Below are 26,450 nucleotides of genomic sequence, written 5' to 3'. Positions count from 1 at the left end.
AAAGATTAAAAAGGAGGCCTAATGTGCAATTTCTTCCTCTTATCAAGTGTACGATCAGCTAAAGAACACAAGGGAAACAGGATGTTTTTATATTGCCTCCAAAGCTGTAACAGTAATACTAAAAATAATGTTTCACATATATTTACCAAAAAAAAAATAGAAATAATGCAAAACATTTAATAAAACTGTTAGCTTTCCATTCTTGATGCTCATAAGGCTTGGGAAATTCATCATAGCCTAAGTATTTATTTTTACCTTTTAACTGTCATGGTACTTAAGTAACATAATCAGACCAAACTAAAACCATCATTCAGTAGTTTTCTTGCTGTTATCTTAGTTTACTTTCTTTACCATTTTTGGAAAATTTGCTGCGAATTCTGGAAAAGTAGCTCTTTCAGATCAGACTTAGTCAGTAGTGGGATCTTCCACAAAATTCTACAGATTATATTTGGTATGTCAATCCTTTAGCATTGCAAAAAGGCAACAAAACTAAATAAAAAAACCTGCATGTTTAATTTTGAACAGAAAGGAGAAGATTGTGAAACAGTACTAGTGATTCTCCGATACTACCTGGCTACGAAGTCAGAACCGGATGGGCCATCCACATAATTTCTTCTGTTAGCATTCAAGCCGTGAGCAGAAGCTGCATCTTTTGCAGGTTCAGCTGCCAGGAAGAACAAAGGTCAAATTATTATAGTTTAGTATTCAGTTCAAATCCATAGTACAAAAGCTGTCTGAAATAATCTGTAAGTAATGATTTCCAAAGATTCAAAGAATTTTCATTGGTTCCATTATTTAGATTAAAGCCCAGTCACTTCCTTTCAGCTTTACATCATCCAAAGTTCCCGTATCGGCACTAATTAAGGGAATGGAGAATGACAAAAATGACTAGAAAAGGCAAGGGAAGAAATAAAAAAAAAAAAAAAAAAAAAAAAAGAGAGCCACGAAATCAAAAGCAAGCAATCTTTTTAGCAAAAATGAATATTTTTCTCCTGGAAGAAATTTTTCTAATAAAACCTTTCCCCCCCCAAACACTTAGAATGACTTTTCAGCTAGAAAATTGTATTTTGGTCATATCCTAAATTAGTTAGCAATATTTAAAAGATTTAAATCCGATTTGTATGTACTATAAAGCATATAAATGAAAAAAGGGATAAAAGCCACACAATGGAAGTCTCTTCCTAGCTCTTAGACGGATAATCACAGTTTAAGTTACCGTGACTCTGTACTCATTAAATGATCTCTAGATCTATCTGAGAGGTGGGTTTTTAAATTTGAGAATTTACCGATAGAAGACACTGCATTTGCACTCAGCTACAAAATGCTGAGTACATTTTATTATCTGTCCACTTTCCCCAGATTTATGTTCCTTCTCTTGGTGTTTTCTCAGCAATATGAGCTCTTCAGGCTAAATTCTGTTCTCTGCTCCTTATTACGTTTGTAATCCCTGCATGGGCATAAATGGATTCTAGGCTTGCTTAGGTCAGGAAAATTTGCAAGTGATTACACCACAACAATTTAAATGAGTTTTTGGTAATAGACAACAAAATCTAATTATGATTTATGAGAGCAGTTGAAGATTAACACAAGGAAAGAGTACTTTGCTCCTTCTTTAAGGGGGTTGTACACTGCCAAATTCTGTTAACTAAAATATTCATTGTATTTGTGAACACAATGGCAATCTGTACACACACGTACTAAAAACCCAATCCTTAATATAATTACCTTGGGGATGCACAACAACACGAGGTTGTACAAATGATGGCTTCACCACTTCAAACCACCAGAACAATTCTGCCATGAACACCATGTAGTTGCTCTACAAAAAAAGCAAACAAACAAAAAAGAGAAATTAATTTATGCCAAAACATAAGCCTGCAAATGAATAGATTAAGCAGCATTCAGGATACGCCTCTGCATTTCATCCAGTTTACAATCTCTTCTCTACTGATTTCTTAGAAAATGAGATCAGCAAGACAGATCTGTAGCACCAATATCCAACACACATAACTTGACCAGATTGTAACCGTTTGGGTTGAAATGTTTCATAATAAGCATATGCTCAGGCCTGATGTCCTGCAGGCAGGGCAGAGAGGCACAGGATAGTTGGAAAATGATGCCTGTCAAATAGATTAGCTATTTCCATAACAAAGAATAGTGAAAAGCCCATTGTTCTGCAAGGCTAGGCAATACAATTTTCAGAGCTTTTTAACATGAAGAACTCTGGTAGCCCTTAGTTTCAGTGTAGGAACTTTGATTCTGATTTAGGCTTTTGTGTCAAGTATGTGCTTTTTGCCAGATTTGTGAAGATCTACCCAAATTTACAAGTCTTTAATGCAAAACAAAAACCAGCAGCAGCCTTTGTTCAATGCAGGTTAGAACGAGAAGGTTTTACCTCCAAAGGTTTATGCACACTTAACATGTTGTTGATATATCTCCCTACTGTATTTTCCCATTACGCAGATACGAAAAACAGAAGTGGGGCAGCCATCAGATTTAACACAAAGGGAAAAACAGGTGAAAAGGAAGAAACAACTGGTGGCATAAACTGCAACAACAACAACAACAAAAATCAATAGAAAAACCAGGCAGAAGCAGTAGCAGCAATTTCTGCAGCAAGAGTCTATAATAAGGAATGCCAAAAGACCAGGAGTTTTGTTGACTGTGGAAGGCGAAGAGTTCAGAGGCCAAATGTCCACGGACCAAAGCTGCTACGTCCATATGGTTCGGTGCTATTCCCTATCTAGAAATACCAACTGCATGAGATCAGTGGGCGTCCAGGCCTGAGCTGGCGCAAGCAGGTTCACAGTCACCTGTCACCAGTCTTACCAAGTCTGAAAATGGAAACAAGGTAAACCTCTACTTACACACTGAATTGGGAAACCATAATTAAACAACTTTTTAGAACAGTTTGTTTAAAAAAAGGTCTTTCTGCAACAAAAACCAATAATGTCTAGCTAATAGCACTTACAAAAGCAACTGCCCCCTTAATCACCTTTTTCATATCATTAAAACTCCACTTTATGCTATTTTCATTTAACATTTCATAGAGCTTAAATGGGAAAACACAAATTAACAAACTTATTGGTTTAATTTCTACTAACTGACAACAACATCAAGAGCATTTGCAACTTATAAACTAATGTTGGAACCCAGAAATATATTTCCATGTGAATTTTTTTAAAAATAAATTTTTCTTAACATTTGGTCCTATAAAACTTTCTGTACTTGAAAAAAATAAGCATTTTCACACTAAAATATCATACACTATCTCTCTTTGTTTTTCTTTGATAATGAAATTAAGTGAAAATAGTCTCTCAGGGAACATGCAAATTTATTTAATTATTTGCTTCAGAGAAGAGTTTCAAAAGGAAAGCGATGTCGCTTCTGAGGTTTATGGTAACACAAGAAATCAGTGCTGACTTAGAAAAAAGTAAATGATTACCTATTTTTTTTTTTTTTCTACCTTTCAAAAAAAGATAGGGGAAATATCTGCTTATAAGTAGAGGATGCTAGTTGAGTATGTATCGTTACATGGTATGGGTCAAAACTCTTAAACCTATTCACAAGAAAACCCATGGCTTGCCCTGGTCTTCTCTACCTGCTTTGGCCTCTGCCATTGCCAAACTGTTGGGGGACACAGGACAAGGTGCCAGGGGGACCTTTGGTTTGACCAAGGACAGCTGTTACTTTGTTTCCTAGAATGGAGTCAGCTGCTACATCACGTGTAGGACTGAAGATGATCTTCAGTATAGACTTTGCCATTATAGATATTAGTAGAACAATCTTTATACACATGAAAGACTCTCATTAGCAGAACATGGGACTTTTTTCTAATTTCCAGCCCTTTGTTAGCGATAAGGCCTTCCATTGTCTCCAAGAAAACCTTGCTGCAGATTAAGAATTGTATTTGGGCTCCTTAAATAAACGCATATAGTCTTTAAAAATTAGCTTAAACTTACTAATAGTTTACTCATTCAATTTCACAGAACTCTGTAGAAAAGAGACCTAAACAGATCAACATCCATGTTATTGCTTTTCTGAAGGATTTTTGAGGAGCAAGGGGTATTTAATATCAGCTAACAATTAGCAGAGTTATAAGAGTATAGCAGATGATTCAGCTGTCAGTTCCTTAACAAAAATCAGACAAATTCTGAGAAAGTAAAACCAGTGGTACACATTTTCTAGTTTAACTTTTTCTTTGTCCAATGAAAAATTTTTCTGATTGATTCAGGCATACGTGGCTGTGAAGTTTAAGTCTCTGTTGCCAATTCACTATCTAGAGCAGGAAAATCTAAGTAGAAAGATGAAGCTTTTTGTGATCCAGGAGCAAATGGAAGTGGATGGACCCATTAACTTTCCACTGCATAACAACACAAATAGGCAAGATTGCTCACATTCAATGTTTAACTGTATATTTGAGCACACCTGGTGTATGCCCACAAAGGATGTATCCAGACTATGTGAGACTTCCATTTAAGACTTCTTTTGACAGATCCACTATGTTTTCAGTTCCTCAAATGTGAAATTCCATTGTTGCATTAATTTTGTTGCCTTAAAAATGCATACCTCAAATCTTTTGAGTATGAGCAGATGTTTGACAAAAAAATCTAAACAAAGTGTCAGTTTATTTCAGAAACAAACAGAAACAGGCATTAGGGGTAAGAACATCTTTTTTAAATAAACAAAATTTTACAACAAAAATTATCTCACTTATTATTGAGATAACCAAAATTCTGTGTCAGCTTATTTTTCCAAAAATCATCAAATAAGTATTTACTGAAGTAAAAATGGAACTGTTGGCTGCACAACTTGCTTAGAACTGAGGCTACTTGATGTTTTATGGTGATGCATCATGATGGAAACTGCATTTTCTCACAAGTTATTTTTAGTCAGAAAGGGATGTTAATAATAATGATCAAAGGGGAAGACTGATGATATGTAACTTAACTTTTTGGAAAAAACTAACTGTGGGTCTGTAATAATCCTGCTACCCAGGGCTAGAAAGAACGTAGGTATTTCCACAGATTTTGCCTTGATTACGCCAATAAAAGTTGTAGTAGCCCATCACATGATTATCACATGCACTAATACACAAAAATATTCAGAAGCATTTTAGAATATTCACAAGCATTTTTACAGTACTAAAAAAATAACTAAGCTCTGAGCACTTCAGACTGGCTCAAAACCACTGAACAGCAGATGGCAGACTTGCAGCTTCACAGATGCTTTTATTTGCTGAACGCTCTGATTTCATTTTTTCACTTTGATATTTGCAGATTGTTCATTAGTTGTACATAGTCAGCTGTACTACTGGTTACATTTCACCTATCGTATCTTCTGGCACCGTACAATAAAAATCCTTCTGTTTTAACAGATTTTTGGAAGATCACCTTTTGGAATAAAAAAAAATTCTCATATTCTGAGTATAAAATGTAAAGTAACTTCTTGCTTCTGTTTCAAAGGGAGATACAAGATAGCTTGTTTTATAAAATTTTATACAAAAAATTTATTTTCTTTAATATTTCTATTCCCCTTCCACAATTGTAAAAACACAATTAATTTTTAAATCAAATTAACTAACAAAAATAGTATGTTTAATCTTGCCAATTAAAATAAATTATATCCTTCTAATAATTACAGGTTTTAGATCTGCATCTTTATAGAATAACAACTACAAGGTCATATACACAAACAATTTGTGAACAGGCTTGAATCCACTAAAATTGAATGCAAAAGCTGCCATAGATGCTTTTAGTAATTTTCTCAAAATGAGCATAAAAATACACTGTATCATGAAGCACATTAAAATCTCTGTTCAGTAGGCCAGGAAAGTAAGTTACCTCAAACGCAAATCCATAATTTTTATGTTATGAAAGTGCCAACATAAACGTGTCAAGACTGAACAAAATTGGAGTGTTTCAAACTCTCTGGAGAAGGCCAAATTACATTTTTGTGTATGATCCATGCAGTACCAGTTTGTCCCATCTCCTGCCACAGGTTAATAAATGTCACAACAACTCAAGTTGAAAACTCCAGTATATCTTGTTTCAGACCAGAACAAAGAAGTGGGAAAACTGGCTGATTAACATCAGTGAAAACAAACCACGCCGCTTCCCTTTAAATAAGGTCAGGAACATTTGGTCTCTCTCAGGAGAGAAATCTTCTCTTAACTGTTCCCTGGTTGAATCTTCCTTTTCACTCCTGATCCTGAATCCTTTTAAATGAGACAGATGGGAATCAAATTCCTGGACCGACTCCCACCACACATACCCACCATACGTACCTAAGTGCCTCACCAAACACAGCCAGCTGCTCTCCCAGGTCCCTCAGGAGTCCATATGCACGCTTGCAGGGACTTCAACTGCAAATTCAGGCTTGGGTTAGCAGCCTGATCGGCACTGGCTTATTTCATTGAGATTGGAGGGAAAGCTCTACAACACCTGTGGACATCGCATAGCCCTTAATTTCTAGGATTTCTCTATGTGGCGTATTTGAACACTATTTTCCACATCTCCTCAGAGGACGTGGTGCTGCTTATAGCTTCTGCTTACGTTGTCTGCAAAGTCACCATCAACATTACATCAGAAAGTGCAAGTATTCAAAACTGCTTAAGTGCAATAAATATTTTTAGTATAAAACAATCTTTTAGATATTGTATTCTCCTGTTCAACTTAGCAGTTATTTTATCTGCCTGCTCTGGTTAGTAATTAAGTGCAAAAATAAATTACCTATTCCATGTGCTTAGTTGTGATTCTGCACAGTTAAGAGTCTGGCCCACATTTAGGTCAGAGGAACACCCTTCACAGATAAGAGACAGCAATCATCTCTCAGATTTGCTTCATTTCACATTCAGAAAGATATCATTCCAAATAAATGTGCCTACTGCATGCATCTGGGTGAAGAGACTCCACAGTTATCAGAAAACAGCAGCCAAAGAGGAGAAGCATCCATGCTGAGGGGCAGCGCGTGAAAGATTCCCAAGAACCAAGAGGCTGCAGAGACTTGTGGCCCTGTTGCATTCCCAAGAACCCATACGCTCAAGAACAGCAGGACTGGGCCAGAGCTGCACAAGGCCATCAGCACACGCTAGTGTCAACAACAGGTTGTGTAACCCTAACCACACCCACGAGGACAGGAGCAGACAAGAAGTACATGATTATGTGCATATACACACCTGAAGAGACAAGTGACCCCTTGAGAGACTTTCTGGACACCTTCCCAAAAGTGTGGGGAAGTGGTGGGCCAATATGAACCCCGACTTCTGGGAGGCCAGTGGGTTGGCCTCCAACCCAGTAAAAATAACTGAGTGAGCGTGTGTGTGAACTGTGTGAGCAAATGAATGTATTGTGTGAATAATTATCTTAATAATAAACAATTCATTCTATTAATAATAGCAGTTGAATCAATAAAAGGTGTTCTAATACTGGTTGTGATACGTGTCTCACCCTGACTCAACCCTCTATCAATGAGGAGGGAACGCACAGCAACACGTGTAGATTAAACGAGTAGCACACTTTTAGAATCACTATTTTTTTTTAGAAAAAAACCCCACATGTTTTTGGAGGCTCAGATAAAGGAACACATACAAAAGACAATAATTAACTGCATGTCAAGTGATTCAATACTGAGTTCCTACGTGAGCTCTCAAATCACGGTAAACACCAAATGATTCAAGCTGTCTGTCAGCACCCTCTTTGACAATTAACCTCATAAATGACCTGTTCTTAGGTCTGAACCTTATGGTTCTACTAGAATAAACTGGCAGCAAATGATCTAAAAATATCAAGAATATAATCAAATATGACCAAAGATCTCTTTCAGAAATACTTTCAAAATATATATCTCACATGATAAATGGAACATGGAAGACACTTTTTTTTTTTCCTTTCTGTTCAGGGACCATACATGTCCCTTACAACATCTCTTCTTACATTGCAGTGCTGACCAACTGTTGGGCCAAAGCAATAAAGAAGTTTTTACTGTTCTGCAAGGTGGTTCGTGCTTCCTGTGACAGCACTGCATGCAAGTTCTTCTGTTTCTACAGACTATTTCTTTGGATAGACAGAATATATGTGTGTCAAGACACAATAAAGCAGATCTTTCAGTTCTATGTAATTTCCCAAACACAGGTGAAGAACAAGACACTAAAGACAATTAAAAAAAGAAAATCTTGTCTCAGGATAAAACTACTTACAGAAGAAGGGAAGTGGGAGGATCAGAGCAAAAAAGCAATCTGCGCAACTAAAGAGAGATCCAAAATTTTCTATTCTTTCCTCTTGTTAAATATGCAGGGAAGATGCAGAAAATATTGTGATTATTTTTATGTAATCTCTCTGTACTTGTGTTTGCCTGTCTCAAAGGAAAACAACCAGGAACCAGTATGGTCCCTTGGTGGTGCCTCAAGCATCCATGGAATGTATTCAAATATTTTTTTCTTTAATATCAATAGCCCTGCCTTAGTAAACATCTCATGAAGAACTTGACAAACATATTTTTCTTAGAGGAAGAGAAATGGGCAAGTGAGGAGCAACGAAACTTACTTTCTTCTTCTTTTGATTATGACACATTAAAGCTGTCTAGAAAGCCAGACAAAGCCTATTTCTCCTCTGTGCTAAAACAGAACTAAGCCAACAGTTTCATCTGCTGCAAAATCTGAGCACCTGTATCAAGTACTCTGGATGCTTGTTAAGTGAAATTTATATCTTTGTTTCTGTGCATTTTGATGGGAAAGCCAAAAATGGGCACAACCCCCTTGGTCAAGTCCTTCACTAAATTTCTGCATCATATACTGTCTACAACCTACCTTGATTTAACAGAACAGGACGGTGCAGTGTAGCCAGTAAAGAATTTAAGGTAAGCACTTTGTGCTTGATCACTTTAAAAGAAAGGCTCTGCTCCATGCTAGTCCTTGAGAAGGAAAGAAGTCAGGACACCTAGTGTAATTTCTAGGACCACACGAGGCACAGCATTGTCATTCCAAAAACTCAGCTGTAATTTTTTTCTTGAGGTTTTTCCAGTAATATATCAGCAGTTTGGTTCTTTTTATTCCGTCACCACTATGAATGTAACAGACTTTTAACCAAAAGCATAGTGCCACCTACTGTGCAGTATGAGTCACCCTAAAAACAAAGAGAAATTTCTGCTGATGTTAACAAAGACACCTGAAACAAAGAAACATGCTTCTATAAATCCTAAAACTTGGTACTATATGAATTTTGTAGACTGCGACAAAGGTGACTTCTACTAACCAGTTTAATTCAATGTTTAATATTTAAAATATCCATTTATAATACAAGTTTATTTCAAAGTGATCATAAAATTCTTTGGAGAATATGTGCATTTATTAAAACTTACTTTAATCAGATGCACTGGAAGACTAAGAAAGAGCTCCTTTAACTGTGAATTTATTTTGAAAGCAAATTAATTCTTAACACTGGAAAAACAGAGTTTATAGCACTAGCCAAAGTTTCCATGCCAAGTTTTAGAAGAAAAACTTGGCAGCCTTTCTTTGTAGCATTTACATCTAAATAAGTATCCACACCACAGCAACTTGTAAAAACATGATCACAAAAGGGCCTTCTCAGTTCTAGAAATACTCTAAATCTTTGAAAGAAATCTAAATCCCCTCTAAAAGCAGCGTTCAGAAACAGTAAAATTACAGAGTCGTTAGCGTTTTAGAAGTGTAAAGCCTGATGCATTGGGATATTGACAAAATAGTTAATACAGTTACTTTTTTAAAATTGAAGCTTCATAGTGCATACTGCCTTGAGAAATAACTCAAACCAGTACTATAAAAAATGGTAGTATTGTCACAAATTAAACCAAAGAATAATTAATTCCATTTATTCCACATATCTGTAAGCAGAGAGAAACGATCAAAATGCAGTGAAGGAGTCCTACTCAAGATCACTGAATATGGTTGTAGGACCGTATGTTGGGAAACTACAGGCAACAGAGACTGCAACGCAGCAGTGTTTTTACAAGTAGGTAGGGTAGATCACTGTATTTGAAATTTAAAAACACCAAAAGCTGATTGAAAGCAGTCACTACGCAACTTTGCATACACAAAATAAAACAGCAACAGCTAAATAGTCTAGACTTACAGGGCCTAGTCCTACTGCCCTTACTCACCCTGGCAGCTCATTATTTATTTGAAAAGGATTGGGTTCAACCCTACAGGAGACAACAAAGCTGTATTCAGGCTCTGGCCTCTCTGACTCAGCTTGTGAGACTGCTGTAAAGATCATAAAAGCAGTGAAATGACCCAGATATTTAGAACCCAATTACATCCCATCTGCAATGGATATGCTGACTCCATAAAAATAATATTTCATTCCCTAAAGGAAGGCCAACAAGAATCTTAAGCAAATGAAGTTTTATATAGAAGAAAGTCAAAGAGAAACACAAGAATGAAAAATTAAAGCTACAATTAGGCAAGAAATAATTTGATTACTCCTATTCTTTCCACACAGGCTTAAAAAATGATAGAATAAGCAAAACTTCCCCTCCTCCCCCTTCTAAAAGAGCAGAATGTTAGAATGACTGAAAACATTTAATTTCTCATTCAAAGAACTGTGTTTGTTGGAATTGTATTCCTGCTTGTGTTCCGGGCATAAAAACATTAGATTTTTCAATGAAATTAATTCTGAAGTTTATGCTTTTACAAAAGTGAAAAAGCCTTAAGGCCTAAGGAAATTACTAGAACAACATAACTGCCAGAAGGTTACGTGCTGCTGAAATCTGCGTGTTGCATACTATACCATGAGAGATGGAACATGCTTTTTCATACAGCCATATAGCAGTAGACCAAAAAGTACTAAATATATCATTAGCAAAACAGCCCTGAGGATGCTGCTTGCATTTTTATGTATTTTTATTTTTTACCTTTATTGAAGAAGCTGCATAGAGCATATCCTCAAGACTGAAATGGCAACACTGGTTAAGGTATTCCTGACAAAATTCTTGAATCAACTGTAGATTATACAGGCTGTCAGCCAAAGACATTGTCTCTTTCAAACAAATATCTAAAAAGGAAGAATAGAAGCAAAAATTAGATACAGTTACAGATTTACAAAGAAGTGCTTTTTGCTTTGCTGGATTCTGGAGCATTTTCTGGATAAATTCAGACTTAATTTTTTTTTTTGGAGGCTCTTATTTTTCTATTTCAGAAACTTAAGAAAAAAAAACTCTATATTTTATCTTTGCAGTTTTATATCTTTAGACATTTTCTAAACCTGAATTATGTTTTTTCAGTATTGATAAGGGATTTTTTTTCTGCTTTGCCTTTTGTTGAAATGCTCCAACTCCTGCTATTTCCATATAATGAAAAACCATGTTTAATCACTAATTAGATTTTTTTCATTATATTTTCTATACAGCAATGGCAGTAGGAAACATATGCTTTTTTACAAGGTTCTCCATACATACTAGTTCCTTATCTTTGCATTGTGACCTGAGTACATTTTCATGCTATTAACCCTGAATCTTCCCCAAAACCCAGCACCTATTTAGTCTTATGTATTTGTTTTTGTAGATTTAGATGTTTGAGATGAGATTTTACAAGGGTCTGAAGCCTCTGACCACTGAATTATCACTGTCTGAAAGTGATATTTAAAGACAAAGAATTGGTAACAGTGATAGTTATAGCGTGTATTTAGAGTGTTCTCTGAATGCTATTCCCGCTCAGCTAACCTGTTCTCTTTTTATGTCTGCTTCTTGGACAATTAAGTAGCAATAATAACTTCCTAGAAAAAAAAACAAAACAACCAGTCCTTGTAAAAAGGAGGGCTGAATAAAAGAAAATTAAATATACTTCCCGAGCACACATCAGATTTTCTTCCTGAAGCAACAACATGACAGACCTCCACATAAAAATGTTTGACTAAACTGCCCAAAATGGGATTAAATTTAGTAATGCAAAATGCCAAGTCATTCATTTGGATATAATAATATTCTAATGTGATTCACTGATTTAAAGTGATAGAGTAGGAAGGTATTGTGTATTAGCCATTGTAAAGTGAAGATGTTTTTGAGCTTTCAGCATCATGCAGCTATGAAAAGAAAGCAAACATAATGCTAAAATGTATCAGAAAATTTATTTCCAGTAGTGACAGAGAAGCACTATACGAAGCGGCAGTGAGATGCCAGTCTGGATTTCTGTGTACAATTACAACCATCCATATTCAAGACAGGTGAACTGAAACTGGACTAGTTGCAGATGAAGACTATTGAGTATAAGAATGAGGATGGAGATCCACTTCAGAAGAGGAGACTGAAAAGGCTTAGTTCAGTAGCCAGGCAAAACAAGAAAAAGAAAATATATCAAAAAGGTAGACTTCAGATTAGGAGAAGCTATTCAAGCCAAAGGGCACTGCTGGAAAAACAACAAAGGCACGTAGACAGGCTACAAGCACATTTAGGTAGAAAACAAGAATAAGATTTAAAACCATGTGAAAAATGGAGCATTGCAACAGTACGTAAGAAGAGTATAGATTTTAAAGAGCTAGACAGTTTGAAAACAGAACATGATAAATTCATGAAAGGGATTATGTAATTTCATACAATAGCCAATTTCTTGACTCACTGACATAGGGAGCACTTTCTAGTCCTGTATTCCTTGAAGGAAACCTAGATTTGAAAGTTAAATGAAGTCTTAATGAGAAGAAACAATCTATTTCAGACTACAGAGAACTCTAGATTAATGTTGGGTTTGTTGTTAATGCATTTTTAAGCATTTTTGCATATGCTTTTTTGTTACCTGCCTTCTTCAGTTCCAATACAGAACTAAATCTTGGTGAAATTTAACATGCATCAAAAATTACATTTAAAGACAGGGAAGATGGGCAAAGTCTTTTAAGGTGCTTCTAGTCACTTCAGAGTACCTTTGAATTTACTTCTGAGACAATGACACGCATATTTATATATCTTTAGGGAAGATGATGTCAGGACACCTAACAAGCATTAAAACTAAAGTTCCAAAGATGACATGTGCCTTGTCTTGTTTAAAGTCAGATGCTGGAGGAATCTGCTGGTAAATACATATGTGGTCGTGCAAGGTATACAAGATCTTTTGGACTGTCTGTATTTTCAGCCATGCTAAAACAGTAAGAAGGAACCAGGTGTCACCCACATTCAACACAGCCAAGTTTTAACTCTTCTCTAATGGCATAAAATAGTATATATTTGGCTGCAACATTTATGTAAATCGAAAGTTGTATTTTTCAAAATTCACAAGCTGAAGAAGAATGGTGAATGCATGCCATGCATCTTAGTGTCTTTCATCTTCAACGCCTACTGTGCTGGAAGCTTCCTATAAAGTGGTTGTGCAGATGAATTCCAGATTTCTGTCTTTAGTAAGTTTTATACCCTTGTTCATATTCCTGGATTTCTCAGGATGCTTCTGTGTAAGTGTTCCCACGACTTCAAAGGTATCATGGACAGAACACAGGCAGAAAATGATGGGTGTTAGCTGCCAAGATGTTTTACAACTACATAGCCTCTTCATTGCCAAGAGGAAGATATGACTTTAACCAGGCCACTGACCAAAAGAACAATATAAAGCTGCTCCTCATCACAGACAATTGCTATTATAGAACACCATGACACCAATACACTCTACACTATAAATTTTTGGTTACTCTATAAATGATATAGTTAACTTCAGGTGAACTAAAAGCCCAGAACACAGAGCAACTATTTGCCATGCAGTGCAAGTACGCAGAGCTTGACTAACTCTAACCTCTTTCATGTTTTGTATCTGTAACTGCTCAGATTCACCAGAAAACACTTATGCAGCTTCAAGAATACGACTTTTCCAGGTGGTTTCCAGTTTCATAGGAAAAAGGCAAGTATGTTGCCACAGTCAGATCAGTAATAATATACCTTAGTATGTTCATATTAGTGTGACAGGTTCTTTTTATTTAAATGTAAAAATAAATAGGCACAAAGTTAGTATTAAACCCACCACACTCAAATTATGCCTGTTTTATACCATATTTAAACACTTTCCTTCACATAGTTATCCAACACGGACATTTCAACTTTTGCGGACATACCCTCCAGTTTAACGATATCTGGACAGTAGAAGTGGATCAGGGCTGCCAAAGCACAACCATCTGTACCATCTTTCAGCAGATTCTCCACCAATGGAATGCAGGGCAGCTGCTTAAGCAATGTTTGCTCCTTCCTGTAACGAGCCTACAATATAGAATGAAGAAATTTAGAGAGACAAAGGCTCTGAAACATATGAAGAAACAGTTTCATACTGTAGGTTTTACACTCAGTTAGTGAAAAAGCAGTGTTCAATAAATAGCTGAATATTCTCTGTGTTAAAATTCTTAAAATTATTCACCTTATGCCCATTTTGAATGGCATAATTAATATATAAGAGAAAAGGAACCTACAATGCCAATATTGAGCCTTTCCTTCAAAGCTACCAAATTTTGATGATCTCTGTATAGCATGCTGAAAAAAATGGTATTCATCATTCTTAGTTTCCATTCACTTCTTCCCGGGAAAACAAATGTAGGTGGAAGAAAGTGATAAAGGTTTTAATTTGTTAATATTATTTACTAAGACTTATTTGTAAAACAGTATTGAAGGATTACTTTTCTAGTCATACTACAGAACTACTTAGGATGCCAAGAGTGTTTCAGAGTTAATTTTATGCTATTTTTGTTCATCTATACACACTAAACTGGAAGTCTCTGTGGATGTTACTCTTCCCAGCAAAGCTGAAGCTGACAGTTCCTATCTCCTACTCTCCACCTTTTGGCTGTGCTGCAGCAATTGCTGATGGGGCTGCGCGGTGAGACCATTGATCCAGCTACAACATCTCTCTCCTCTTCTGTTTCTGCACTGCAGGAGTGGGCACGGCTGGAGGTTTTATGGGTGGGGTGGGAATTGTTTTTGCCAGCTTTCCTGGCAAAAAAGTGTGTAGAACCACAGACTAACCCTGAAGGCTATACTTACTGTCACTGGATTTCTGTCAAGGATCACATGGGATTGTCTTTAGTGAATGTCAGTGTCCTCTAACTAGCCCAAGAAGTACAAGTCTAATCAGGGAGCAGCAGTCACATCAGTTGTAGGAAAATAAAGGGCTTGTATTTGGCCCAATTAATATTTAAAACCCCCTAAGAGTTAGCCTTTATTTCATACCTGAAATGTACTGGTATGTGTGTGTCAGGTATGCTGTATAAAAACAAAAATGCCATTTTTGCATGCTATGGGAAATATTCACTAACACCAAACAAAATCATGTTAGTGTTTCATGCATTATTAATGTTCTTTCCCCATGTTAGTAATGCTTCCTACTATTTTTAACGAAACAGGCCAATTATGCTTGCAGTGAAAGTTTGTTCTTTTCCACTCTATGGCAATCCAATGATTCTGATGAAAATCTCTAAGTTTCAAATACCATGTTAACATGTTCATATACTTCCCCCTCAAAGTGACTGAAATTAAGTATATAAAATGTTACAATTTAATTATGAAATAATGATAAAAGATACAGGATATAGATGGACTCTGACAGCATGGTCCAACGTGCCCTGTGTAACATATATTCTTTTAAATACCATCTTTTTAATGAAGTGTTCAAAAATATTTGAAATTGATAATACAGTGGTCTTGCACAGTAAATCCTGTGAAAGTCTACTGTCACTTTAACGATGCCTTCACTGGCTTTACGAACAGCGCCCACAGATGCTGCAAACTGTGTCATATCATTAAAGTGGACCTCGAGAGAGGACTTAATTCATTGCAGAGAGCATGCTAGGCATGCTACTTCAGGAAAAATAAACATTTATATAACCTGATATGCTAGGTTCATTAGAGTATAACAGGCATCATGCTTCAATTTGGTTGAAAAGATAAAAGAAATCACACTGAAAAATAAGACATTGGTAATTGCACTGCATTTTTAATAAACTTCCATTTGAAGAAACTCTTCTCATCAGTTGCGATGTTTGCTGATAAATATGGATGCAATAATGCAAAAGATGAACCCCTAGATGTATTATAAAGCTTTAATGCTAATTTAAACATAAATGCTAATACAGGCAGCTTGTTTCTGAGATCCTAAACCAGCCTGATTTACCATCTTTGAGCTTACTCCACTTAAAAAGGTCTACGTACAGTGAAGACACTTACATATAAACACAGTCAGCTAAAGATGAACCACCAGCACACCAGCTACTCTGTCACAAGTGCTCATCTGTATTCTGAGTTAATCATTAATAATGAACACTCTTATGGATTTACCATAAAGTAGATAATATGTTATGAATTGACTTCTCAGAGTAAGTTTTCAGCTGCCTGTAAGCTCAGGAATATCTATCTCACTATGAAGCACTTCTTCTATGTAAGGAAAGAGATCAGAAGACTGGTTGAACTGTTAAAGCTGCTTGAGCCACTGTCTTCCTTCCATATTATCAGTAGCACTTGGGTTTCAGCTGTACCTCTACTAAACTAACAAGCTCAAATTAACATAAATACCACTAGTTCAAGTTGTTTATGGACAACTGGCAGGCAAATGGGAGTTAGCCTTTCAACAGACCGAATATTTTATATTTGAATACAATTTTCAAGCAATGCAAGAGAGCCATTAGTAAACCAACACCTTAGGCAAAAATAGAACAAAACCATATTCTGCTTTGAAGTAGCCACTTTATGTTGTAGAAATGAGACAAAAAAATTAACATGTGCTTAAATTTCAGATTTTTTTGCATTTTTTGTATTATTCCCTCCATTTAAACAAAATTAAAGGACTGCACTGTGAAGAGCAGTGTATTTGTGTCACAACTGTAATAGATAGCATTACAGAAAAATTGCCCATCTAGCATAAACTGTTATGAATTTGAATACTGAGTAGTCTGCTCAAGACAGTACTTTTAAACTGGTTTTCCAGACACCAAATAATTTCTGTTGTTGCCTACAAGCAACTGCCTTCTTATTTTTAATTCTCTTTGCAACGTATGAACAATCTTTTACTAGTTATGACAACAAATATCTGAGGGACTTCTAGATCAGTTATTTAGCGATCCGTAGATCAAAGATAGATCAGAAATAGTTCTTTCTAATTCAGACCAGAAGTATGTAATTCTGCATATACCTAAGCATCTGACTATTTTGTTCCCAGCCAAGGCTGTTGTAGAATAAACAATGTGAATGCCTTTCAGGGGTAAATTACTTTATGATAGAGGAAAGCAATGACAATCCCAAGGTGACACAGCACAAAGAAAACAAGCTTTATTATTACTGCAGTCCTGAACAGTTACTTTTCACTGCTTTTTAGTGAAATAGTCTCACTAAGAGTACACTGCTTTGGGTTACTTTGTGTGGGGAGAAATTAACAGCAGTCTTAAATCAGCTGAAGAATTAGGGAATTCTAGACAAATGATAGCATATTGTTAAATCAGAGAATTTAAGATTCCATGTAGCATCAACAATCATAAAGTATTTCTGCAAGTCTCTTTTAAAAAGAGATTTAATATCAAATAACATATGTTTACTAGAAGCTTGTGAAAAAACAGTTTGCAAAAAACCTGATCATTTGACATCAGTTAATAACAGGTAGCGCTGCCTTATTCAAACCCGTAGAGAACTTGACTGCTTCACTGAATTTCACTGAATTTTTTAGAGTTGGAAGGGACCATAGAGATCATCTAGTCCAACTCCCCTGCTGAAGCAGGATTGCCCAGAGCATGTCAGAGCATGTTACTCAGGACTGCATCCAGGCGGGTCTTGAAAATCTCCAAAGAAGGGGACTCCACAACCTCCCTCGGCAGCCTGTTCCAGCTTGAAAAGTAATTCCTTATCCAGCACCATATTTTACATTTACTTTGCACAAATTATCTTGCAAAACAAGGTTCTGTACTATGCACACCTTTTCAGAGCAATCTCTTATAAGATCATCTTGTAGAGACAAATGAAATGAATGATTAGACCGGCATGACATGGACAAAGCCATTCCCAAAATAAGCTATTTGATCAAAGTGAAGCAGTTGGGCAAACTTACAGGAACCAGTTTCCAAAACCATTTGGTAGGAGACTTCAGAGGAAGCAGTAGGAAAAAAGAATAAAAGCAAGAAGCAAAGAAAAAAAGGAACAATTTATCAGATTTCATAAATTAACATTCTCAGTTTTGTATAACAGTGAATTGCAATTTAATGGTAAGCATTAGTGCACTGTAACCTCTGCGTATTCAGCTAATTAGCAGAAATAACACTGGAGAAATATGTCTGCAGTCTTTGTAGATCAACATTATAATTTTCCCACATGAACCGGTAAGATTGTCAGATCACTGCAGTTTTATTAAATGCTTTCACACATCTAATTGCACCCTACATATGTAATCCGACTGAAGAATTCATTTGAAACTTGAAGTCATGATATCACAAGTATCAAAATGAACTCCAGCAGCACATATGGGGAAGCAGGGAAATTAAAGCAATGAAAAAAAAAAGGGATATAAACACACTGTAGTACAGTACAACCAATTGCAGTGAAGTTTGCATTAGTTACTTCAAGCCAAACAGTTACATTTATAACATTTAACAATATTTTTAAACAATCATATGACAGTTTTCAGAACAACAAGAGGTGCAGACAGTTATATTTTTGCAATGACAAATCACATTAGCATCAGCTGCATGATGTGCAATGACCTGAAATGTAGATGGGAGCTTTGGCTACTGGCAGAGAAATGATCAGAGCCAATACACACAATTCTAAACTCATACGTGATCAAAAAATATGACATCAATTTACAAAGAAAAAGTTCTACAAATACAAAAATTGACCTAAAAGCTTAATCCTAAGCACACTGAAGTCAGTGATTTTTTTCCGTATCTCTGTACAGTAGTATGGCATAATACTTCTACTGTTAAAAACAAAATAAAATCACATAGCAGTACTATAAATACACATAGAAAACTTCACCGCTACTGATTCATTGAAGATTTTTTTTTTTTTTAAATTCAAATCAATTACCAAAGTGCAGGTAAGAATTTTATGTTTTTTTAATGAAGAGAAATATTTTCTGTAAATGGTGAAGAAGCAGTTTTAAAACTACAATGGAAAAAACTGCTATGGAAGCTTATTACTTTACATAGTTATTAAAATACTGCACTTCAATAAACCCCTTAAAATGACTATAAAAATGAAGAAAAGCTTTTATGTAAAAAAGCTATTGTACATGAAAGGGTGTGCATTAGTAACATGACTATTCTCAACCTCTCCTCCATTTAACTGGACTGTTACAGAGGAGAATCCCAAAGCCACTTAGACATGAACTACAAGATGCACGTTCATGTGTGGCTCTAGACATTTCAGCCACACCCAACTAACACACTTTCCATAGGGTTCAGTTTCTCTTCACTTCACTGAAATATAGTCAATGTATGGAAAAGTATGTGAATTTCAAAACAATTTATCTTAATTTTCAACTGCAATCAGGAATTCTAAACCATATCACGGACCAAGGTTTTAGGTAAATGGACTGAGATCAGCCCTGGGCTGCCTGTTGTTCTACTTAGCCCTGACAGAACATTCTTTGTTTTATCCAGGTGAAGTGTATTTCAGACTTGGACTAAAAAGATCCATCAATATCTATTTAATGATAGGCTGAGGAACTCCTCTTTGGAAAGAAGCTCATATCTGTTTCAAATCCAAACACTAGCTCTCTGGTGCAGTACAAATTGAACGCAAAACTAGCAATCTAATATATATTTTTATTTGTCTACTTGGCTGAAGCTGTGGCTGAGATGACTCTGAATGTGCTTTAAGAGGCCGAAAAACTGAAGATAATCAAGTTTAAACTGAAATAGATAAGATTTATAAATGTACACTTTGTAAAGGCATTTCCAGAAAAGAAATAAAGAAAAGCTGAAATCAAAATGGGAACAAAATGGGAATTCAGTGTATGTTGAATTAGCACTATCAACAGGAATAAACCTTTTTCACCTGGAAATTCTTAAAAATCAGTCTCTATAAAACAAACCAGGCAGAGAATCCTAATGGACTTCTCCCAGTGTTTAAAAAAACAAAACCCAAAAGCAACAAAACCACAAAACAAAATAAAAAACCCCAAAAGAACAAAACAGTCCCTCAGCTTGAGGCCTTACCGTTTTACAAGAAGATTGCTTAATCCCCTGCTAACAAAAAGGTTTAGACACGACTATGAAAAATTGAACTCAGTATAAATTCATCCTATGATGCAAAAAAAAAAAAAAAAAAGGTAGTCACATCCTTCATTAAATACTTGTTTGTTGTCTTCCTTGCACCATCATTTGTGTTCATGCAGCTGTGCATTAATTGCATTAATTGGATCAAGAAACTGATCCTGCTGCAAACTTTTCTTCTTGACAGGTTAGCTTTTGCTAGCAGTGTGGATTTACAACATATTAAGCTGAAAGTGGAACTATGGCGTTAGTGTTTTACCTTCACACAAAAAGTTGCACTGTTTAAACTAATTTAAAAAAGAAAACGTTTAAGAACTCGGGTCTTTGGATGAGTACTCTTACTTTTGTTTCTCTTATAGGATTTGCATTGATTTGGCTTAAATCTGTTAAGACTGATTCAGTCTAAATCACAAAAGCAGACGGAAAAGTAACAGGTCTTTGAGAAAGCTTTGACTACCTTGAAAATCAGTAGTTTAACCAGTGCAACTGTATATTCACTACATATTATTCAATGGAAGGCTGAAAACCAAAGCTATTCACTACAAAACTTGAAATCCTATTTCTGAAAAAAGATGCAGAGACTCTACCAGAAAAAGATGAGGTTACCACAAATTTGTTGATGATCAAGATCCACAGAGGACTACCTGGAACTAAAAATCATACAAACTCCTTCCTCTCTTTATCTTCTACAGGAAGCTAGCAGCAGAAGAAAGTGAAGGAAAACAAAAGCAATCTCATAATCTGTTAATACTGTTTTTATCCAGAAATAGAAAATAGGTACATCTTATCAGTTGTATTCTTTATTAATCTCTGTATATGACACAATTTTTAGAAATTGAGAGATTTACTATTTATTGCAAAAAGGTTCACTGCAGATTTGTAATGAAATAGTAAGGCACAGATTTGGCAGGCTTAAGGATTATGCTGAAATTATTTTTCACAACTGATAAATTAATAAATGTATCACAGTAGTAAATTATGAAATAATTGAAAAATCTACTCATTAACTTTGTTTCACCTTTTAGGCACATAACTTCACTGCTTCTTGGACAGAAATTAAAACTAAAGAAAAGCTTTCCCTAATGGCTAGAATCTACTTCGCATGTTTGTTTGGCCATCTCTAAATCAGCAGAAGAGCCATTCTTAATCTAAATTTAGTTTCAGGTTCAAAACCTGACCACACCTTAGAAACTCTGAAACTTAAATAGCCAAAGGTGTTTGGCTAAAGCTGGAGGGAGATTGCAAAATTTCTTAAATTTTAGAATGGAATCATCATCTTTTGAACTGCTAACTGTGTTGGTAACACGGAGAACCTACATTATACAACAGAGCCCCAACCTGAAAAGGATGGTGGAAGACAAAAGAGGCACAATGATACATTCCAGTTCCCCTTCATGCTTATTTTAAAAATACAATAGAAGCAGGAGTCAGGAGTTTAAAATCATCAAAGAAAGAAAATAAAAGAATTGAATTCAGACACTGAGAATTAAGCTACATCTGTAATATCAGCATGGAAAATGCTATACTTAATATATATAATTTAATTTTTCCATAAAAATGGAAAACCATGTAATAATATTGCTTTAGTTAAGGCACAATTCAGTCATGTACCCCCTCGCCTTTTTTTTTTTAATTTAAAAGAATCTACTGATAGTAATAACTAAACCCAGGCATAGCATGAAATGACCAAAAATCTCGCTAATTAGTATTCAGATAAAAAATTATATTTTCAGCAATACCCAAACCTGGTATAGGAATTTAGCTACAGTTTTGCACAGCTTTGCTGAGATATACAATGTAGGGTTAATGCCATATAGTACAGGACATATCATTGAGTCTGTGCTATAAAAAGAGAAATGCATGGACTGATGAAATGTGGAGACAGATAATCAGGATAAAACACCTGGATATCTGGGAATAAGTGCTATGAGATGCCTGACAGGAGCCACATCATAATTTAACAGAAACTCCTGTTAGAAACTTCAACGAACTTTATTTGATGCAATTGATCTATACAATCGATCTGCATTATAGTTTTCTTTGGAAAGCTGGCATTCAGTATGATCCACAGTTAAGAAATACAGGTTTTGGTTATGGCATTTAATGTGTTTCTAAATCCCAGATGCTCGCATATGTGCAAGCACCATTAGCTTTAGCAAAAATAAGTGGAAATTTGGGAAATACTGCGAGGCATATGACAAAAAGAATGGCTAAGATTTCAGACTAGTATATTAGCCATAAGTTAAATTAGACTTTTTTTCCCCTCAAAGAAAACCTGGAGTTAAATAATCTGAATGAGTTGAAAATATGTTGCTGTCTTCCTGCATGCAAAATAAAAAGTTCAGTAATTCAAATTCCTTAAATACTTCAAAATAGAATTGACTGAATATTTCATATTGTAGACTTATTTTCTAGAAGCAGATTCCATTTTATCACTGTATTCACTTAAACTTTAATATACAAATGATATTCTGCCTCATTAGCCAAACAATTTTATCCCCATTTTTCTGATGTACTTAAACGTGAAGGACAGCTAACTTCCTAATAGCCTTTTTTATTATTTAAAAAAAACCCACACCATGATCTGCAATAAATTTACTGTCAGAAGAGACATCTAGGGATCAACTGGAGCCTGCGGTCTTGTCCATTCTGAGATTTTAGCTAATAACGCTATGCTAATACAACCCCTTAGCATGGAATACCTTACTTGACAAGGTAATTTATGCAGCTGAATCCCACACTGAGGCAAATAATATACATGTACCTGGGATAAAAGTATGTAAAATTCAGTATGTAGAAGAGAAGGCTTTAATTACAATTTTTTCCATGGTATGGCAACTGTAGCATGATTTTGCTATACTGCAAATGCATTTGTACATTGGTCAACAGAATAGGGCTCTGATTGTGTTATAGCTTCACAATTCATATGAAAAAGACCACAAATGCATATACCATTTTTATGTAAATATTTTATTCCACTGAGTTCATTTATGGCATCAGAGTTACAGCCTATACAAGTCTTTCAATGGTTGATTCAAGAATGCTGATATTAAAGGTAAATTATGAACTAAAAATTTTATCTTGCTATTCCTAACACAAAATGCAAAATATACTATAAGTGAAAATAAACTGAATTTTTACAAATACACGGAATTTTATGGTATTGCTCTGGTAATAGTGTTCTCTTTGATATATCTTTGTTTACCGCATTAAGACTCTGCGCTTTGAATTTTAAAAATTACTCTCATCTTTCAATGTGACCTAAAACACACACAAAACTTCATACTATTATTTTCAGGAAAAAGAAAAAAATCACTAGAGGACAGAGGGTCATAGGTTATCTCCTCGCCCCCCGTTTACTTTATCTAAATTTGAGAAAGGAACTTGTCAAGGACATCTTATTCTCCAGATTTCTATGCTATTATCACTATTGAACACAGACTAAATTTTCCATATCAGGATATATGCATCAGGGTCACACTACTACTTTAAAAAATACCATTTACTTTTGCTGAGTCACATACATACTAACTAACCTTCATCATTCCTTATAGTTAAAAAGAAACCACAAGTGCAAGGACATTCATTGCATTTATGCTTTTTAAAGCTGAACTTTTAATCTAGCCAGGTAACCCACAACTCCTTCAGAGGAGCCTTGAGAAAAAAGAGATAGCTGCTTACATGGAAACAGACCAGGATGGGAACTAGGATTACAGCCTTGCTGTCACAATCTGTTCTGCATTCAACTGCAGGGGTAATACGAAAGGGTGTTCAAACTGATTACCAACTCCCCAATAATAATTCTTTCACAATAGGATAAATGATCTCATTCTGAAGCAAGCAATTTTACATACTGTGGAACTGTATGCTATCCTTGCGTATTTTGATGGGTATAATGCTATTTAATTAACTGAGTTCCACAAACAAAAGGAAAAAAAATCCTGTTAGGAAATGGAATGAAACCTAATCTGTTTTTATTGTATATATAATAAAACCTGTAATCAACCAGTACTTTGGATCATAGCCAGAGCAATGCTTTCCGCGTTGCCACATACAGATTTCTCTTTTGAGATGCATGCAATTCACAAGAAAAAAAAGTAAAAATCATGAATAGAAATATGGTGGTCTTTTTCATATCAGATCTAACTAGAGTTTTAATTAATTCAAAAGTATTAACTAATCTTAATCAATTTCTCAGACTAACATAATAGAAGTTTCCCTGCTATCAAAGATTTATTTGTCCAAAAGGACAAGTGGGAATAAAAAGTGTGACTCTATTAATGTTAATTTTAAATGGGTATTTTCATGGAAATGATAAAACTAACAACAAAATAACTGAATACTAAAAGTTTGCTTTCTTTAACAAGCAGTTAAAAGTTTAATGTCTGCAAACAAATATTCACCTATACATCGGTATGCAAGTATTTTTTGTTTACAGATAAAATACTTTAAACAAGAATAAGCATTTAACTCCTACACCTACCTTTTGACCTCCTGCAGATTCTGCACTGTGATGGTCTTTTTGTTTTTGTTCCTGTTCCATTATATCTTTCAAATGTTCATTTACCTAGAGACAAAATAGTTTATTCAGTGATATGTTTTAAGAAACAAGTCATAGAAATTGTAAATTTTCAAAAGGTCTATAAATCCCTACCACTGAGTTAACTGAGAAGATTAAACAAGTATTACAGACTACATTATAGCCCTGAAGCATAACCAGCAAACGCCAGTTTCAGATGCAGTTTGGGGTCACTAGTTGTTGGCTTTACACTGTACAAAGTAACTTGTCCCTTACTATGCTCGACCACATCTGATTAACAGTGTATCCTTGTTACCTGACTTGATTATGCAGTGAAGTCAAATCAGTTCAAGCAAGACGTGTTCAGTTACAAACAGAACACCTTGGTTTTAAATCATGATAAATTAACATAAGATGACAACTCTTAAAAAGCCAAAAAGAGACCCTCAAGCATCTGTCATGGCATCTCAACATGATAGTGACTGCTAAGATGTCATATGTAATGTACACTATGGCATTTTATTTAGGCTTCCCATTTATTTGGTTCACATAACATGTTTAACTTATTTCTGCAAACTTTGCTTTTTATTATCCAAACACGTCAGATTAAGGAACAGCCTTTATCAGACACAGTCTTGATATACCTACATACATACATATCCTACCCACTCATGTCTAATCAGATCACACAGAATACAAAGACATTCCCAGCTTGCTTTTCCAGTACTCATACCTTGTTTATCCAGTACATGACAGCATCCTCAATGTCATAAGGTAGATCTGTAGCTTGGAAGAAGGATGAATACTGCTGGGTGCATGCAATCACTTTCTCAACGCTGACCATCTCTACAGTATATGCCATCATAAGAGTATCGATCATGGCCAAGTGAGCACTCTACAGAGAGAAGCAGCAATACCTAATTAGTTTGCAAATCAAAAAATCACTTTCTTACGTATCATTTATGAATATAACTAAGTACATGCTAAGACTAAAACTGTAAATGCTACAAGTTCTCTGTCTGATTGTCAGTTTTTGAAGTAAAGACAAACAGACATAACAGATTTGAGAACACAAATACAAAGCACAGGGACATTAATTAAGAAAATGCTTATTGCAAATGCCAAGCCTACTAGAGAATGTACATGTGGTTTCTCCCTAAACAGAGGGCCCTGTGGTATTTTAGCTTCCAGTAATGTGTACTTAGTGTCTAAAATGCAGCTACAGTGGATATACTAATTTAAAGTGTATTTTCATTATCCCATAACAGATGAAAGGTATAGGTGCAGAAATGAGGGATCTCAGATGACTGAAGAACTATTTCACAAGCATATAATTATTGATGGACATCAATCACACATGCACCTGCAATCACTTCAAATAAATTGTTTCATTTCATAAAGACCATTTCAAATGTTCATATTGCTGCAAAAATGACAGAAAGATAAAAAAATTAAAATAACTTGCGTAACAAAACTAACACCAAAAATAAAGAACTGGAAATGGAAAGAAAAAGCAGTCTTTATGATTCAAACACTACATCACTTCTAACAGAGCTAAAGAGATCTTCCAAATTTGTCACTCTAGCGAAAACAAAAAACCCTGCCTGATCAATGTTATTTGTACTGGAAATAAAAGCTGAGCCTGCCTGGTGAACAACCTTCACCATCAGGAAAATGCTGCATTAATAAGTGGAAGTTTATCTATTTTTAAAGTCATAATCTGGGAAGAGGACACAATTATACTAACC

General features: G+C 35.3%; 1 protein-coding gene across 2 annotated transcripts in view; it reads right to left on the bottom strand.

Annotated features, from left to right (window-relative positions):
- The window catches only part of CAMSAP2 (calmodulin regulated spectrin associated protein family member 2), a 91,519-nt gene that overhangs the window by 19,595 nt on the left and 45,474 nt on the right, over positions 1-26,450 (bottom strand). Inside the window, exons 3-9 of one of the 2 annotated variants that reach the window (XM_074152740.1) lie at positions 25,436-25,597; positions 24,667-24,750; positions 18,020-18,052; positions 14,058-14,199; positions 10,888-11,027; positions 1,726-1,819; positions 568-664 (exon numbers count right to left, since the gene is read on the bottom strand). In XM_074152740.1, the coding sequence (XP_074008841.1) occupies positions 568-664; positions 1,726-1,819; positions 10,888-11,027; positions 14,058-14,199; positions 18,020-18,052; positions 24,667-24,750; positions 25,436-25,597 (752 nt within the window). The remainder of the gene's footprint in view (positions 1-567; positions 665-1,725; positions 1,820-10,887; positions 11,028-14,057; positions 14,200-18,019; positions 18,053-24,666; positions 24,751-25,435; positions 25,598-26,450) is intronic. The other variant, XM_074152741.1, reaches the window with a different exon arrangement.

Source organism: Numenius arquata, chromosome 8 (assembly GCF_964106895.1).
Source record: "Numenius arquata chromosome 8, bNumArq3.hap1.1, whole genome shotgun sequence".
NCBI lineage: Eukaryota > Metazoa > Chordata > Aves > Charadriiformes > Scolopacidae > Numenius > Numenius arquata.
Note: the sequence above shows the minus strand (reverse complement) of the source record. Positions and strands in the feature narration are given on the sequence as shown.